The 18,842-nt window shown below is 40.9% G+C and overlaps 1 protein-coding gene across 2 annotated transcripts in view; it reads left to right on the forward strand.

Annotated features, from left to right (window-relative positions):
- The window catches only part of SIN3A (SIN3 transcription regulator family member A), a 73,546-nt gene that overhangs the window by 23,654 nt on the left and 31,050 nt on the right, over positions 1-18,842 (forward strand). For both annotated transcript variants that reach the window (XM_027067813.2, XM_027067812.2), the window contains exons 3-13: positions 702-878; positions 6,090-6,196; positions 6,897-7,179; positions 8,233-8,484; positions 9,407-9,559; positions 9,701-9,859; positions 11,596-11,685; positions 14,546-14,664; positions 15,221-15,431; positions 15,724-15,840; positions 18,598-18,836. In XM_027067813.2, coding sequence (XP_026923614.1) covers positions 702-878; positions 6,090-6,196; positions 6,897-7,179; positions 8,233-8,484; positions 9,407-9,559; positions 9,701-9,859; positions 11,596-11,685; positions 14,546-14,664; positions 15,221-15,431; positions 15,724-15,840; positions 18,598-18,836 — 1,907 coding nt within the window. The remainder of the gene's footprint in view (positions 1-701; positions 879-6,089; positions 6,197-6,896; positions 7,180-8,232; positions 8,485-9,406; positions 9,560-9,700; positions 9,860-11,595; positions 11,686-14,545; positions 14,665-15,220; positions 15,432-15,723; positions 15,841-18,597; positions 18,837-18,842) is intronic.

Raw genomic sequence — 18,842 nt, forward strand, 5'->3', positions numbered from 1 at the left:
TTATTTCACCAGTTCCCTTTTGTGGGAACTTTGGGTTTCTAATTACAGATAGTTCACTATTTAGGATAGCGTGACTTCCAATTTTTTGACTTTATGGTAGTGTAAAAGTGATGTGCAGTAGAAACCATACTTGGAATTTTAAATCTGGATTTTTTAAAAAAAGTTTATTTATTTTGAGAGTGAGAGCACATGCACACACACAGGCAGGGGAAGGGCAGAGAGAGAGAGGGAGACAGAGAATCCCAAGCAGCTTCCGTGCTGTCAGCCCAAGAGTCCCATGTGGGGCTCAAACTCACGAACCTGTGAGATCATGACCTGAGCTGAAATCCAAGAGTCAGATGCTTATACCCTTATGACCATTGCATTCTGCTTTTCACTTTTAGTATAGTATTCAACTTATCACATGAGATACTCAAAACTTTCCTATAAAACAGACTTTGTGTGAGATGATTTTGCCCAACTGTGGCTACCGTCAGTGTTCTGAGCACATTTAAGGTAGTAGGCTAAGCTGTGACGTTCAATAGGGTAGGTGTATTAAATGCATTTTCAACTTAGGATATTTTCAACTTAAAATGGATTTAGTCAAGGAAGATCTGTAATTATCTTTGTGTGTGCAAAGATATGCATGCATGACTTTTAGATGCATCTGGGGAAGAATGCAGAAGCCTTGAAGTTTCTTGTCTGCATTTTGTCCACCCCAGGTTTCAGCAGTGCCACAGAGCTCTGGCAGTCACGGGCCCGCCATCGCAGCGGTTCACAGCAGCCATCATCACCCAACAGCTGTGCAGCCCCACGGAGGCCAGGTGGTCCAGAGTCATGCTCATCCAGCCCCACCAGTTGCACCAGTGCAGGGACAGCAGCAGTTTCAGAGGCTTAAGGTGATATTCAGCTCCTCTTCTTCCATTAAAAAGTTTTCTCTCTCAGCAGGAAGCACTGGCTTCAGCCTATTAGTAGTGACATTATAACTTTTAACATGCTAGATGAGGGATTGAATTACAAGAAGTTTTACTTTGTTTCTGTTTTGAGACCTACTTAGATTTCCCATCTTAGGATCAGTGCCTCATCCAGAGAATATATTCAAGAAATGTTTTTGGAATGTATGAATGCGTAGTACTCAGACGTGTCCAGGATTGAGGGGCTGTTTTCATACGAAATAAACAAAGTCCATTTTTTAGATACCTCCTTTTGAACTCTTAGTTCTTAGCATGGCATAAGGTTTTATTGAGCATACACATGGTTGGCTGCCGTACTGTACGGTAACTGGGTCCAGTATTATCTTAGGATTTAATCTTTTTATCCCTGTTTATAAATAGCTGAATGGGCTGTCATCTTCAAGTCCATCGTTAGTAAAACACATGCTCCTTTTTTGGGAACCTTTATAAAGATTGGGGAAGACTAGAATTGTGAATGAAGTGTCAGTGTTTTCATCTGTTCTGCTGAGTATGTGCTGTAGGTTTTCAGTGCTTTTGAAATTCATGAGGCATCTGTGGAGAAGTGAAGCTTGTGTTCCCAGCTAACCCTCTCTCTGTGCTTCCTTGAGTGTTACTTTTCAAAGTATGTGATTGTTGCAGCAAATGTTCCAGATTTCAATTTTTCTAATTTTACATTTACATAAAATTTAAAATCAAGTGCAGGAAATACAGAATTGAAGAACTATAAAGAGATAAGATGTTGGGTCTTTATGTGGTCATATTAGCATAATTAAATAGCTTCCAGGTAGGAATGAACACTATGCCCTTGAAGAACACACCCATGTGTAGCAAACATTTCAGCCTTCTGTTTTCCTTGGTACTTTATCTAGTTCTCCCCGATTCCTGCCCTCATTTGTTTGGGTCCTCAGGAACTTGTTTAATATTGGCCTAAGGAAATTAAATGCTACATAAATATAAAGCATACCAAAGTTAAGCTATATAGAGGGATTTTGTAAAATTTACTTTGTCTGTATTAGCTTAAGTAATGAAGAGTTGACCATACTTAAGCATAGTCTTTAAAGAGAGTACAAATTATTTGGGCCTGAAACTTCACTCTCGGCTCTGTCTTTGGGAAAATTTGTGTAATATATTGATGGTTGACTGCTTGTAGAGTGATGGCTGTGTACCAAACTGTATTATTGCTGTGAATTCCGCACTTCACAAAGTCCTGAAAATATTTTTTAAAGTTGTATTGGTATGATTTAATTCCATATTAATACTGTGTTCAGCAGTTAATATCCTAATGTTGCAAAAGAGCTTCCAAACGTGCTATGAAACTAACAAAAATATATATTTGTATATCCTTTTTCAGCCAATCCTGTCAAAGCACAACACTGATTTTACTCACCTCCCTCACTTGGGTATAAGTATATAGATTGTGCTTTGTCTGTTTTACAGAAACTGTCAAGAAAGCAAGAAAGGGCTTTGGAGTTGGGGTTATAGATAGAGTGAGTCATGGGCAGACAAGAAGCAGGACTTTGTGCTCTTTCTCTTCTTGCTCTTGGGTATAATTCCTGTGCGCAATAACTTGTTGAATTTCCCTTCTGACGAGGAGAGGTAAAATGCCTTCTGTGCCTCCATGTAGCTTCATTCAGTATTCCCACATTGCCTGCCATTTTTGGATAAGTCTTAAAATGCTTTACAAGCATTCGAATGAACTTCAATAAACCGTTTATATTCTATAATAAGGAAGTGTTCAGTGAAAATACTTAGGTTATTTCAAGCATCAGCATTGTCTATACTTTCTTGTCTGTCTTTGGCAGGTTGATGACAAGGAGGATTTGAATAATTTGAGGCATATTTGGTGTGATTTAGCTACTTGTTGAATGTTAGCAGCATAGATGTTTGGCACATCTCTAGCAAGTTCTCTTTACAATTGTTTGTGTTTGTCTTCTCCAAGATTGTGAACTTCCAGAGGGTAGGGACCTCAATGATAAATGCCTGTGGAAGTGAGCCAAGAAAATGCATCCACAGCCTGGAAGCCTCCCTAAGTGCTTTCCTAAATCTGTAGCTTCTGAAGGGCTACCTCTGGGTTGTTTTCTTCTAAGTTGTGGTTCCCAGAGCCGCATATTATAAAGAGTTGATCTATACTTCTAGGCAATGAGACAATTTCCTCACTATTCTTACATGCAAATAGTTCATTTATAATGTGATTGTCATGCTGGATGTTTTTTGTTTTTTAACGTTCATTTATTTATTTTGAGAGAGCAAGTGCGAGCCAGGGAAGGGGAAGAGAGAGGGAGAGAGAGAGTCTCAAGCAGGCTCTGCACTGTCAGCAAAGAGCTCAGCGTGCAGGATTCGATCTCGCGAACCGTGAGATCGTGACCTGAGCCGAAATCAAGAGTTGGACGTTTAACCGACTGAGCCACCCAGGTGCCCCATCCTGCTGGATGTTTTTAAGCATAGAATTATAACTAATTTAAACAGTAAATTAGTTCACACCGGTTCACTGTGACCAGACATAAACACATCACATATAATTTCTTTCATTCAGGTTTTGCAGTTTTTCTCTCTATAGTAATTATTATTATGCCATAGCGTGCTTGTTTATTTTTTTATTCAAAATTTTGTGTTTATTTTTATTTTTTGAGAGAGAGTGTGAGCAGGAGAGGGGCAGAGGGAGAGAGAGTATCTTTTTTTTTTTTTTTTAAATTTTTTTAAACATTTATTTATTGGGGTGCCTGGGTGGCTCAGTTGGTTAGGCAGCCGACTTCAGCTCAGGTCATGATCTCGCGGTCCGTGAGTTCGAGTCCTGCGTCGGGCTCTGTGCTGACAGCTCGGAGCCTGGAGCCTGTTTCAGATTCTGTGTCTCCCTCTCTCTGACCCTCCCCCATTCATGCTCTGTCTCTCTCTGTCTCAAAAATAAGTAAACGTTAAAAAAAAAAACAACAACATTTATTTATTATTGAGAGACAGAGCATGAGCATGGGAGGGGCAGAGAGAGGAGGAGACACAGAATCCGAAGCAGGCTCCAGTCTCTGAGCTGTCAGCACAGACCCCGACGTGGGGCTTGAACTCACAAACCGTGAGATCATGACCTGAGCTGAAGTCGGATGCTTGACCAACCGAGCCACTGAGGCGCCCCGGGAGAGAGAGAATCTTAAGCAGGCTCCACGCTGTCAGTGCAGAGCCCAACGCAGGGCTCAAACTCACTACCGTGAGATCATGACCTGACTCTAAATCAAGAGTGGGACGCTTAATGGACTGAGACACCCAGGTGCCCGGTCATGCTATTTTTGATAATTTCTCCTTTGTCATGTGGTGAATGCTATTTGTACATATCTTCCAAAGTCTTTGTTTCTTTTCTTTTCTTTTTTTAAATGTTTTTATTCATTTTTAAAGGAGAGAGAGACAGAGACAGAGCATGAGCGGGGGAGGAGCAGAGAGGGAGACACAGAATCAAAAGCAGGCTCCAGGCTCTAAGCTGTCAGCACAGAGCCTGACATGGGGCTCGAACCCACAAACTCTGAGATCATGACCTGAGCTGAAGCTGGGCGCTCAGTTTACTGAGCCACCCACAGTCTTTGTTTCTTTTGCAAACTTAATGAGTTTTATGTTGATCAGTTTGGTCCTTAAGGTAACATTTCAATATGGAATGTTCTGAATATGAATTAAATAGTCCATTGAATTTCAACAAAAATTGTTGTGTTATTTCTAAGGTACAGAAAAACCAACCATAAAATGAGTGGGCATTGACAAAGTATACAAATTGTGCTCTAGCAACACTGAAATACTCTGATTAACCATGGCATAATGGTACCCATAATGGAGCTTCCCATAATGGAAGTTTGGGCAACTCTTGAAATACCATTTAGTGGCTTATTTGAACATAAATGTTCTATTTTACAATATATCACAAGAGTAGGACTTACCAAATCATGTTTATTTCTGAAACTTCCCCAAACTCGATATTTTGTACAATTTAAATAATCCCCAGAGTATATAGGAAACACCTAGTAAGTAGTTTCCTTGGATGTCTCCTGAGTAACTAAAAATTAAGTTGTCCTAAATCAGACTCCTAACTAGAAAGACCTTCAGTCTTTTTTCCTCTTTGTGAATGGCCAAATAATTTATAATTTAGTGAATATTCCCTCTCCCTTATCTCCCATATCCAGTCAGTCCCCCAACCCTGTCACTTCTACCTCCTAAAAAGCTTTTGAGTTTGTCCTGTTCTCTATTCCTTTGGTTGGTACTATAATTCAAGCCACTGTCGTTCACACAATTGGTTGTTCTGCCTCCTTTCAATATATCCTTCCTTTACGCCAATTCACTGTCAACTCTGTAGCCAAATTGAGTACACTAACATGCAGATGTTAAAATCTAAACTGCTTTTCAATAAGATTTACAAGGCCTTTTGGGATCTAGGTCCTGCTTCCTCTCTTGTGTCCTCTTTTGTCACCTCTTGCTGCCACCATTGCTCCTCTTCAGCACAGATCCTTCAGCCAAACTAAAGTGTTTTCAGTTTTCCCAGTGTACCAGATGATGTCCTGTCTGGGATATTGCTCATGCTGCTTTCTCTGACTCTCTTTGTAGATCTTCACTGTCTTCACTTTTGCTGGCTTGTACTCATTCTTAGGACTCAGTTTAGGCATCACTTCTTGGGGCCGCCTTCCCTTCTGTCCCCGTGGGTTTTTCTTAGTGCAGAGGTGCCCTCCCCATGTGCTCTCTGGGCATTCGGTGACCACCTACCTACCCCAGTGTATTAGGATTCCCAACTAGATGAGAATGAACTTCTATAGAGCAGAGACTTGTGGCCTGTTTGTCATTGACTCATTAGTGTCTCATGGTGGGCCTGGCGTGGTATGTTTTTAGCTTAGTAGATATTTGTGAAATGAATAAACGAATGAATAAGTGAATAATATTAACGTGATGATTTTTCACTAATCACCCTCCCCAGAATTATTTAACACAAGGCTACAGACTTTATGAGTTGATTTTTATTTTAGGCTCAGGTTTTATTATTGGCGTCCATGCTAACTTTTAATATTTTCATGTACATTTACTAGATATTTTTCTTTCATTTACTGCGTTAATTTTATTTAGGCATAAATCATTTGTTTTTTTAAAAATTCTTGGCTTATTTTCTTTTCATAACCTTGAGATTTATCCCTGCCTCAGGTGGAGGATGCGCTGTCCTATCTTGACCAGGTGAAGCTGCAGTTTGGTAGTCAGCCTCAGGTCTACAATGATTTCCTTGACATCATGAAGGAATTTAAATCTCAGAGGTAAAAGATACATGTGGTTGTATTCAAGCTTTGCACTTGAAATGTTAATTTTGGAGGGAGGATATGGCTTATTCTCATATGCTGAAAGATAAAGGATGCCTCCTTTGGGGGGGGTTAATTTTTAGAGTCATGCTTTTATTTATGGATTGCTTTATTGATGAAAACGATGGGCTCCAGACCTTTGTAGCCTCCATATTGGTAAATTTTTCATAACTAAAATTTTTCTCAGTCTAGGGAAGTAGACTGGTAATGATTAGGCTACCAGCTCTTTGAGTCATTTTAGGATACACTAATATTCTGGCATGGTTCACTGTTAGAGTAACCCATGAAAAATGTAGACACATAATGATTGATACTGGTGTGTCAGAGGGTGGATCTTGTATGGGAATAGCAGCTTTAGATAGGACCATTATCATGAATGTATATTCTGTTCAAAATTGTGACCAAGTCTCATTGAATATGAGGCTAAAATGGCTTTGGAATTTGAGAGTTCTTTGTGTTTTGTTGATTTTGTAATACACAGGTTGATTTTTACCTGTCTTACTGTTCAGAGAACCTAGTGGAATGTGAATTTTTTTCTTACTATGGTGTTGGTCAAGCTTGCCACTTTAATTTTTGTGGGTTTTTTTTTTTTTTCCATGTGTGTATATGTGTTTTGTTGTTGTTTTGTTTTGTTTTGTTTTGTTTTGTTTTTAATCAGCATTGACACTCCAGGAGTGATTAGTCGTGTGTCCCAGCTGTTCAAAGGCCACCCCGACCTGATTATGGGCTTCAATACCTTCTTGCCCCCTGGCTACAAGATTGAGGTGCAAACCAATGACATGGTGAACGTGACAACTCCTGGCCAGGTTCATCAGATCCCTACCCATGGCATCCAGCCCCAGCCTCAGCCACCACCCCAACATCCTTCCCAGCCTTCAGCCCAGTCAGCCCCAGCTCCTGCCCAGCCAGCTCCTCAGCCCCCACCTGCCAAAGTCAGCAAGGTGAGCACTTGGGAACTTTACCTCATATAAAATAGATCCCTAGAAAGCACCCTCCTTGGACATTTCCCCTTTATTTAAGTCTCAGAGACATCAGTTGCAGTGATTTTATTAGAGAAGATGCTGTAGTCACATCCCTAGAAGATGGTTCACATTTACCTTCCACATACTTCGATATCTGTTTAAATCAACACATTAGCAACCTACAAGGATTCTTTTTGTCCCCACCTCCTGCATAGTGAACCCATGAGCATCCCAACAGATAGCAACTTTATTTGTACAGTAGTACTTTGACAGCACAGGCAGAAATGGTCATCCTGTGATCAGATTATGCTACTGCCCTTATGGTCCTCATTTTTATAAAAGTCACTCCATTTATCAAATTAGGTCATATCAGGCTAAGCAGAAGATCCTATTGATGGAGGTGATGATGGCGGGGGTATGTTCTTGGTCTGCATCTGTATTGTCTGATATAGTAGCCACTAGCCACATGTGACTGTTTAAATTTAAACTAATTAAAATATAAAATAAATTCAGTTTCTCAGTTGTACCAGCTACATTTTAAGTACTCAGTAGCCTCATGTGGCTTGGTGGCTATTGTACAGGACAGTGCAAATAAAGAACACTTCCATCATCTCAGTTCTACTGGACAGAGGTGGTTTAGAAGGTTTTTATGTGGAGCTTCTGCAACAATTGTCTTTTGACATTAAAGATTTATGGAGAGTGAGGTTGGTTTTTTTTTTTCCTATTCTGTTTGCACCTGTTGAGTGAGCTTAAACACTGCATTAGAAAATATTCTCCCCTGTAATTGGAGATGTCGCCATTTTTAAGGTTGCATTTAGAAAATTTGAGACTGAAATATCTGTATTAAAATGTGTGAACTCTCTACTCTCCCCACCCCTGCCCAGTGTGATTTCAGTTGGGCTAAATGGCCTGGCCAGAGTAAATAAAGGACATATGTTGATTAGACACTTTGTTTCTCTTTAGTTTGACCTTTTCTTTCCTATGTCAGACCATCTGTGTTCCTGAGGAGAATAATGACTTTCTTCTTTTTAGCCTTCCCAACTACAAGCACATACTCCAGCCAGTCAGCAGACTCCCCCTCTCCCACCATATGCATCCCCGCGTTCTCCACCTGTCCAGCCTCATACACCAGTGACAATCTCATTGGGAACGGCCCCATCCTTGCAGAACAATCAGCCTGTGGAGTTTAATCACGCCATCAACTATGTTAATAAAATCAAGAACAGGTTCCAGGGCCAACCAGACATCTACAAAGCGTTCCTGGAGATTTTGCACACATATCAGGTATGAGTGTTGCCCTTTCAGCCTTTCTTAACCAGGTCACGTGCCGAGGGCATCTGGGCTGAGAAGAACTTGAATACCCATTATTATGTCCCCTAATTACTACTGGAAGTCAACAGGTTAGAAACTGATGTGTGTTTATAAAGCCAATTTGATGTGCCTGACTTTAATTGCCTTGTAACAGCAAGACAGGATTTTTAAGTTACTGCACTATGAAAGGGATGCTTATTATCTGGACAGTAAGAGGGTGGTTTACATAGTGTAGTTCATCTGTAGTAGGAGACATTTCTCTAAGGTTTTGTGTTTTATTGGTTGGTAGTGGTCCCCTGAGCATTCACATATACTGTCCTAGTTTTTTTGTTTTTTTAAGTTTATTTATGTATTTAAGTAATCTCTACACTCAGCATGGGGATCAAACTCATGACCCTGAGATCAAGAGTTGCATGCTCTTCTGATCTAGCCAGCCAGGTGCCCTGTCCTAGATTTTGTTTTTGTTTTTTTTTTAAGTTTTTTTAATTTGTTTTGAGATAGATGGAGGGGAAAGTGGCAGAGAGAGGGAGAGAGAGAATCCCAAGCAGCCTCCCCACTGTCAGCACAGAGCTCCATGCAGGGCTCAAACCCATGAACCATGAGATCATGACCTGAGCTGAAATCAAGAGTCACACACTTAACTGACTGAGCTACCCAGGTGCCCCGCCCCCGTTGTAGTTTTAAAAATTGTCAGTCATCACCACCTTCTACTCATTTCTCAACTTAAAAGCTTGCAGTTAAAACAGTGCTAAGAACATAGACTTTTTTCTTAACTACAGCCCAAGTAGATAACATACAGAGCTCCTCTCAGACATCCCAGAAAGTGTGCAAAGGGGAGTCATTCGAAACAGTGGCCCTCTAATATGGTATCTTCCTATTTGCAATTTCCTGTCAGAAAGAGCAGCGAAATGCCAAGGAAGCTGGAGGAAACTACACTCCAGCATTGACCGAGCAGGAGGTGTATGCCCAGGTGGCTCGTCTTTTTAAAAATCAGGAAGATCTGTTGTCAGAGTTTGGACAGTTCCTACCAGATGCCAACAGCTCTGTGGTAAGTTTTATTTAGAAAGAACTGTACTATTTAGAATTATCATCTTAAATAAGTTAGGAAGCTGGAAATAGGAGGGGACTTCCTCTAAATGATATACTTGCTTTGGTAAGAGAATTAATCTCTTTCATCTGTCTTAATTAGCTTTTAAGCAAAACCACAGCTGAGAAGGTTGATTCTGTGAGAAATGACCATGGAGGCACTGTGAAGAAGCCCCAGCTGAACAACAAGCCACAGAGGCCCAACCAGAATGGCTGCCAGATTCGAAGGCACTCTGGAACGGGAGCCACCCCTCCGGTGAAGGTGAGAAAGGGTGGCACCTGTGCATTTTGACTTCTGGGAGAAGTTTTCATGGACAAGTATTCGAGGGTTGATCTTATCCTAAGTGTGTTGAAAGTTGGATCCTGGAAACTCAGTGAGTTGGTATATGTCACAGAAACTTGATGCAAAGCTTCTTATCTGGCTTTGCAAAAGAATGTTAGAGTATCACTAATTGCACAGATTACTTTTTGGGTTTTTAGTATTTTCTCTTTTCTTTGCTATTCGCTGTCATGTCTCTTTTTGTTTGCTGCCAGAAGTTTGAGACTTACACTGATTTTTCCCTTCTGATTTGATCTTCAGCCTGCCTTGTGCTGAGAAGGATGGTTATTAAGCTTGATAATTGTTTCACAACTAAGTCCGTGATCTCTAAGTCCTCCTGTGAGTAAAGTGTCTATACATTGTGAGATCTCTTTGGTTGAGACACCCAGCCTGCCCAGGATTCTTTGTTGGGTTGCCAGATCTTATCTGTATCATCCTAATCTCTAAGGCAGGACCTTTGGGCTATAGCAGAGAGAGATCTTAAACTTCTGTTAGTGACCTGTCATACAATGCTTCTTGTTACAGTAAATGCTGATGGTCTGCCTGCAGAGAGCTAAGCCTGCTCCCTTCCTCTCGGATGTAGTGCAGCTGTGCTGGGGAGAGAGTTAGGTGTATGTACTGGATGTTGCTTCAGTGATTTCTAAAGCAGTATGTAATGTGGAAGAGGTGGCCATGTCTGCAGGATCTAAAGAATAAAAAGCTAGTGGAATTTTTAACAGTAGAAAGTGACTGGTGAACAAGCAGATGCCTACAAGGACTAGCAACGTTAGGTGTTGCTCACACTTTAGAAGGACTGTTTTTTAGTGCTTGTAATGGTTTTTCCTTTTGAAGGCAAGTTGAATGTAGTAATAGTTTATATTCACTTGAGGAAAGAGTGTTGGTTATATGGGTAACCAGAATCAGGTTGGCAGTTAAGCCCCACTCTTGCGTTGGTCTCCTCCCACACTTGATTACCCTCAGATGGAAACACTAGAAAGAGGGATTAGAACTCCCTACCTGTTTTCTCCTTAGGCATTGTAAGCAACTTTGGCTCTTGAGAGGGTGTACTCTGAGGTGATCAGGGTAAGTGTGCATACTTTCTCCCAAAGTTTGTACATTTCTTCACAGGTAGTTGAGAGATGGCTTTTGAAAAGTGAATTCTTGCTGACAGTTATGTCATGGCTTGTTTATTCCCTTTGAAGAAGCAATGTTAAATTGGTCTGAGTGGATATTGCTGACAAGATAGTCATTCCTTCTCTTAGGGAAATAAACTGTGCTTTTTTTCAGGGATCTTTAAATTGAACTATAATTAAAGGTTAAAGATTGATTTCTATCTAGGTCTGGCATTGTGCTCTCTTTGCCTCCACAGCTAGGGAGATGAGGTAGTGGCACTGGATTCCAAATAAAGTTACTTTTGGCTAATGGAAAAAGTAAGGATATTCTGTTATCACAGTAATGCTGAGACCATTTGTAGAGAGAATATCTGTGAATCTCTGGGGGGGGAAAAACCTGACAGGCAAAGAGATAGAGAAGATGGGTGGAAATCTTTTGGGGGTATAAAGCGAGTGAGTGATTTGAATTCTCTCATTTGTTGCAAATTATTCATTAGCAGTGGTCAGTGATGGACCCATTGAACACAGATGAAAATCAGACTCTGAGAACTCTGAATCTTACGTATTTGTATTTTTTCTTTTTTGCAGAAGAAACCTAAACTGCTCAGCCTAAAGGATTCTTCTATGGCAGATGCCAGTAAACATGGTGTAGGAACCGAGTCGTTATTTTTTGATAAGGTAATTGTTGAATTATATTTAATATTGGTTATTAATGCCACAAGCAAATTACCCTGTCCTCAAGAGGATTTTGTTTTGAGTTGCATCAAGCTGATGAAGACTTTCTGCTTATTAACATAGTTTCTAAGTTGTAGGTCCTTTCAGACTACTGGAACCATTAGCACAGCTGAGAAATAGTAGCATTGTCTGTGTTACTTTTGTGAAGTAGTTTACAGCACTTTCCATGGTGGAAGATGCTTTTGAAAAATACATGAGGTTACTCATGGGACGCCTATGTGGCTGAGTTGGTTAAGTGTCCAACTTCAGCTCAGGTCATGGTCTCGCAGTTCCTGAGTTCGAGCCTCACATCAGGCTGTCTGCTGTCAGCACAGAGCCCGCTTCAGATTTTCTGCTCCTCCCCTGCTAGTGGGTGCGCTCGCTCTCTCTCAAAAATAAATAAGCATCAACAAAAAAAAGAGAGAAAGAAAGAAAGAAAAATGCATGATGTTACTCTTGGAAGATGTTTGGAGCTCCTGTTGTAGACTTCCAGGTCTGTACCAGTTGTCGAGGACTTAAGATGACTTATAATCTTCTCATTGCTTGTGGTACTTATTTGCAGTATCGAATATAGGGTTTGTGGGAATTCTGATTTGTTGTCAAAGTTCCCCAGGTGATCCTGATAAGCTGCCAGGGTTGAGCTTACTGGTGTCAACCGTGTTGTGTGGTGTATTAGTTTGACTTCCTCCTGTGTCTGACTTCCTCCTTGGAGTCAACTTGATGATTAGCGGGCTGTTTTTATCAAGGTAATTGGCAGCTGTCAGACTTCTCACTGGCAGGAGCCAGCCTGGATTGGTCTGGTACAGATTTACCCTGTCTTGCACCTTTGGGTTTTTGCAAAAGGGCAGGTGTTTTAGCATCCCCATGATTGGTGCCTCCTGATCTCTCTAGCCTGCTGTGCCTGTGTGAGCTGTCCTGTCTGACAGCCAAGTCCCTGGCTCTGACTTGAGCAATTTCTGAGGGCTGCCTGGGCACTTGGTACTTCTAAGGGAAATTTGGAAGTCCAGGTCACAACCATTACATGACAATGAAAGAGTAGAGGGTAGGGTGTGAATAAGTTAATTTTTTAATGAGTGATGTCAGTTTTTTGTTTTTTGTATTTTTAAAAAAAAATTTTGGAGCACTTATTTCTTAGAGATATATACTGATATACAGTTGACCGTTAAACACTGTGGATTGAAAATCTGAGTATAACTTGTGACTCCCCCAAAATTTCCTTTTGACCAGAAAAGCCTTACCAATAATGTAAACCATGGGTTAATACATATTTTTTATGCTGTATGTATGATATGCTAATAATAAGGTAGAGAAATTACTTAAAATCATAAGAAAGGGAACATACATTTACAGTACTGTATTATCAAAATCTGCATATAAATGGACCGGTGCAGTTCAAACCCATGTTGTTCAAGGGTCAGCTGTACAGATGAAGTGTCTGAAATTTGCTTTAATTTTTTTTTTTTTTAATGTTCATTTTTGAGAGAGAAAACATGCACGCAAGCTGGGAAGGGGCAGAGAGAGAGAGGGAGGGAGACACAGAATCCGAATCAGGCTTCAGGCTCTGAGCTTTCAGCATAGAGCCTGGTGGGGCTAGAACTCATGAACTGTGAGATCATGACCTGAGCCGAAGTTGGATGCTTAACCGACTCAGCCACCCAGGCACCCCTAAAATTGCTTTAAAATTCATTGGTGGGGAAAATGGTTATTGATGAAATAGAATTTACTTTATATTGATCATTGAGGCTAGGTAAGTACAGGGGGTTCATTAGACTATTCTGTCTACTTTTGTGCATGTTTAAAGGCTAATAAAAAGTTAAAAGTAAGTGAATCTGGTGTATAGTACAAGAAATACGGTTCTCTTTCATCTTTGGCTTTGAAAATGCATATGCCATATAATGTCTACTGACAAATCGTTATAAAAATATACAGGAGCCTGAAGAAGAGGTTGTTGCTAAACTACTTGGTTTGGTGAGGATCTGTTTGCAGTCCTCACTAAAGTACCACAGTGCTAAATATTCACTTTTGGAATTGAAACTCCAAATTGCTCATCTAGTCAGGCTGGTTTTACTGTGTGTATACCATTGAACGTTTTTAGGTTTTCGGATGTTGAAGTGTTCAGCATAGTAGGTGGAGGAAGGGAAAGGATCAGCTCAGAGGACAGACGTGTCTTATTTAGAAAATCATTATTTGAGATTACCAGAGTTTAAAAACAGTACTGACAAAGATTCTCGCCATAAACATCTGTTAGGAGCAGTGGCAAAAACTTGGGTAACTCTGATATGGTTGGAGAATCAAGCATATAAGTAGATAAATGTACTATATACTCTAGGATCTTGATTAAAATTTTTTTATTATAGAAAATTTTAAACGTGTGAAATTAAGGAGAGGAGTAAGATGTACCCATCATCCAGCTTCAGCAGTTTCCACCTCCTAGCCAGTGTACTTGTTTCATATGTACTCTAACCTACCCTGGGTTATTTGGAGACAAATCCCATTATATTATTTCATACATAAATATTTTACCAAGTTTCCTTTTTTTAAAAGTATTATTTATTAATTTTTTTGAGAGAGAAAGAGTGTGTGAGCAGGGGAAGGGAACAGAGAGAGGGAGAGAGAGAGAATCTCAAGCTGGCTCTGAGCTGTCAGCACAGAGCCTGACTCAGGGCTCGATCCCATGACCCTGGTATCATGACCTGAATCAAGATCAAGTGTCAGATGCTCAGCCAAGTCACCCAGACACCCCCAAATTTCCCAAATCTTCTAAAAGCAATCCAGGATCTCCTAATTCCCCATTTAACTGTTTCTCTTCTGGTGTCTCCATAAGGTCCGAAAGGCTCTGCGGAGTGCTGAGGCCTATGAAAATTTCCTGCGCTGTCTTGTTATCTTTAACCAGGAGGTGATCTCTCGGGCTGAGCTTGTCCAGTTAGTCTCTCCTTTCCTGGGGTAAGTGGAGAGAGGGGCTTAGCCCTGATGTGTGGTATGGAGGTGAGGGTATATGATAGGCAAAAATAATTTGATCACAATGGGTCTGTTGACTCATATAATGTCAGAGTCACAAGAATCCTCTGGGAGTTCTTCTAGTTTAACTCTAGAGATGGAAAAATAGGGCATTGGCTAAGACTAGGGGGTCTCTTGATCCCCTGACCAATGTTGGATGTTTGTAGAGACCAGTCTCTTCCAGGGTTCTAGAATCTTGACTGTATTTGACAACCTAAGAATTATCTGAACATTAAAGTGGTCTTCTTGATTAGGAGAACAGCTGGGTATTGCTTAATTTCAGTGCAGCTCCTCCATCAGCACCCTAACTAGTCTTGGAATACTCGATAAGAAAAGGGGAAGCCAGATGCTCAGAAGCAGTGCTTCTTAGGCAGGAAATAATAATTGTCATTGGAATTTGTCCCTAGTAGCAGAATTCTGACCCAACACCAAATAGCCATACCTCAGGGTAACTACATCATGCTTCTAAATTGCTCACCAGTTTTTGGTTTTGATTCTTCAGGAAATTCCCTGAATTGTTTAATTGGTTTAAAAACTTTCTGGGCTATAAGGAGTCTGTACATCTGGAAACCTTTCCAAAGGAACGAGCCACAGAGGGCATTGCCATGGAGATAGATTATGCCTCTTGTAAACGGTTGGGCTCCAGCTATCGGGCCCTACCAAAGAGTTACCAGCAGCCCAAGTGTACAGGACGGACTCCTCTCTGTAAAGAGGTAAGGCTTCCTCTGGAAAGGATCAGTCCTGACGACTCAGCTTCCTCCAGAGGGAGTGGTACCAGGGATCAAGAATTTATATAAATGAGGAAATCAAGATCCTTCTCTTTTTTCAGAAGAAATTGTTTTATACTTATATCCATATTTTCCATCTTTTGCAAACTTACTAGAGGTGAAAGTTGGCAATGTTGATGGTTTCTTCCATCCCCTAGAGTTGTGTCTTTTTGTTGAGAATGCTTAATCACCAGGAAGCTTTTAGGCTTGCCTTCAATTTCTCTTCCTTTACTCCAAGGTTTTAAATGATACGTGGGTTTCCTTCCCTTCCTGGTCTGAGGACTCCACCTTTGTTAGTTCCAAGAAAACCCAGTATGAAGAACATATCTATCGTTGTGAAGATGAACGCTTTGAGGTACAAGCTCCTTTATCATTTGGAGGTTGGGGAAATGGGAGGTGCTGAATGCTAAGCTATCTTAAATGTCTGTGAGGCTTGGCTTTTAAGACGGAAGAGCCAGAGGCTTGTATCCTTCAGTAGTAAATGCTTATTGTCGTATTTACCATGCTTTACAAGTTCGTCAAATATATTAGTAATGTTTTATGGCGAATGTGAGCTATCTAGGCCACTTTAACCTTTTGAGTAAAGTTATCCATTGATGGCTGTGTAATAATCCCTTGAATTTTTAACGGCCTTTTAAAAGTTACTGCGTTTTACAGGGTATCTAAAACAGTATCGTTTAAGGCTGTCTGGGTTGTCGTAAAGAGGTTGAATTATTTATTTTGAAGTGTGTATTGTATTGTTATTCTTAGCAGGTATCTTGATACGGTTATTAGCAAAGCAGCTTTCCTGTGAGAACTGGAATTCTTCTCTCCTATCTATATCAGATTGATTTGGCTCCTTATGAAAGAAAGCAAATTAGGGCTTCATTTTAAAGTACTTGGGAAGGGAAGAGCCCGAGTGAATAAGTGAGCTGATAGAGCCTCTGTACCAGCAAGTAGGAGTACTGAGAGTGTAAAAATGGCTAGTTCGCTGATCTCATCAATAGAAAAGGGACTGTTCATTGTGTTTAAAGAGGTAAAATGATGTGTATCCTATTTAATGCATTTATTACTTAAAAAGTGACTGTCTCTGCTTATTCATATAGATAGAAGATAGCTTGCTCTTTTTTAAAATCCATATGATTTCACTCTGCCGGTCATCCCTCTTCATGCTTGATTTAGCTGTTTCTGGCATATTTTGAATGAAGAGCTACATGTTGCTTGGCCTCTGGCAGGTGACTGGCCCCAGTGTTCATGAGGAGTTTCAACCTTTTGCATAAAGTGAAATCATGACAGATGCCATGGAAAGTTATATCAGGCTGAAGAAAGCATTTCTTTGTTACCTGTGTTGAGTAAGGGTACATGATGAGTTAGAAAGCAGAGATTGGCATCTTCTTCTGACAGGGTGTTCCTATTCTCAAATGGTATGCCTGAAAAAGGCAACATCCTCATTTCCCATTTCTGATTATAGGCATGATGATGAAGGATTGGGGGCTAGTTTGATGGAGCATTCCTTTATACCTCAGGATACGTTAGTGATCGTGTAGTGTAGACAACCCCCAAAGTTCAGTGGCTTGAAAAAACAGATTTATTTCTTGATCATGCTACATTGCATTAATGTTTAGTAGGGGATCCTGCTCATCAGAATTACTTCAGGGAACTAGGCTGACCAAGTGCTACCATCTTGAATATTGCCAATCACTAGAGGGAAAAGAGCTCAGGAGGGTCTTGCTCAGAAGTAGCAAACACTGCTTCAATTTACCTGCCCATACTCATTTGCTAGAACTAGTTAGATGGCCCTGTCTTTTCACAAGGGAGCCGGGAGGTTCAGTTCATCATTTGTCCATAATCAGAAGAGGGACCAGAAATTTTGTACAAAATTACTACCACAGTCCCTAAACTAGAAAATTTAGGGAGTACTTCTATAGACATTTGGTCATAGGGCCCTAAGATTGCTCGTTTACTTCATTTTCTGTTTCTCATTTAGAGAATCTTGTGTTAAGCCTAGGAAAAAAGTTAGCTCAAAGGTTGCCAGTCCTATCCTTAACCAGGTCTGGCTAGGCCCTTGCCACAAAGTAAGTTCCAGGAATTCCGTTAGAATTTAGATGGTTACCTACAGATACAACATTGAAGTCCTTTTTAAAAAAATTTTTTTTGTGTAACATTTATTTTTGAGAGAGAGACAGAGCACAAGTGGGGCAGGGCAGAGAGAGAGGGAGACACAGAATCCGAAGAAAGCTTCAGGCTCTGAGCTGTCAGCCTAGGGCCCGATGCAGGGCGCAAACATACAAACCATGAGACCTGAGCCAAAGCTGGAAGCTTCACCCAACTGAGCCACCCACGCGCCACCCTTCCCCTCCCCCCTTTTTAATGTTGACTTATCTTTGAGAGAAAGAGAGAGACAGAGCACAAGTCAGGGAGGGGAGAGAGAGAGGGAGACAGAATCCGAAGCAGGCTCCAGGCTCTGAGCTGTTAGCACAGAGCCCAGTGTGGGGCTCAAAGTCACAACCCACGGGATCACGACCTGAGCCAAAGTCAGATGCTCAACTGACTGAGCCACCCAGGTACCCCAACATCGAAGTCCTTAAGGAATGATAGTCACTGCTCTTACTGGATGTAGAGCAAAGCTATTAAACATTTGAACCCTGAAAAACCTTACACCTAAGACTGATTTATCATCTTGAATGGTCTTCTGGGGATTGTTGTATTTTGTTTGTTTTGTTTTGTTTTATCATTTGTAACCGATCTTAGCAATCCAGGAAAGTTCAGAGGGATGGAAGTGTCGGTAAGGTTGCCCCCCTGTGTGATTCCTCTGGTCTGGGGTCAGTAGTCCTAAGGAAAGTGCACCGATGGTGTTAGAAGTAACAACTACCACTTATCTATCATTTGTTGCATGTTATGTGCCAGACCTTGCACTAAATCCTTTATGTGGATTGTATTGTTTAATCTAGAAAACCACCTTATGAGAGTAGGTGGTGTTATCCCTATTTTATTGGTAAGGAAATAGACTTTTGTGTGGCTGCTACAGCAGAGCTTAGGATTCACATCCAAGGAACTTGACTCCTTACTTCACACTCCTGACCGCTATTCTGTTCTGGTTTGGGTCCTGAGCACACTTTGTCTTTTGCTTTAGCTTGATGTAGTTTTAGAGACCAATCTGGCAACGATCCGGGTTCTGGAAGCAATTCAGAAGAAACTCTCTCGCTTGTCTGCTGAGGAACAAGCCAAATTTCGCTTGGACAACACCCTTGGGGGCACGTCGGAAGTTATTCATCGAAAAGCACTCCAGAGGATATATGCTGATAAAGCAGCTGACATCATTGACGGTCTGAGGAAGAACCCCTCCATCGCTGTCCCAATTGTCCTTAAAAGGTAACT

Source organism: Acinonyx jubatus, chromosome B3 (genome assembly GCF_027475565.1).
Source record: "Acinonyx jubatus isolate Ajub_Pintada_27869175 chromosome B3, VMU_Ajub_asm_v1.0, whole genome shotgun sequence".
Classification (NCBI taxonomy): Eukaryota; Metazoa; Chordata; class Mammalia; order Carnivora; family Felidae; genus Acinonyx; species Acinonyx jubatus.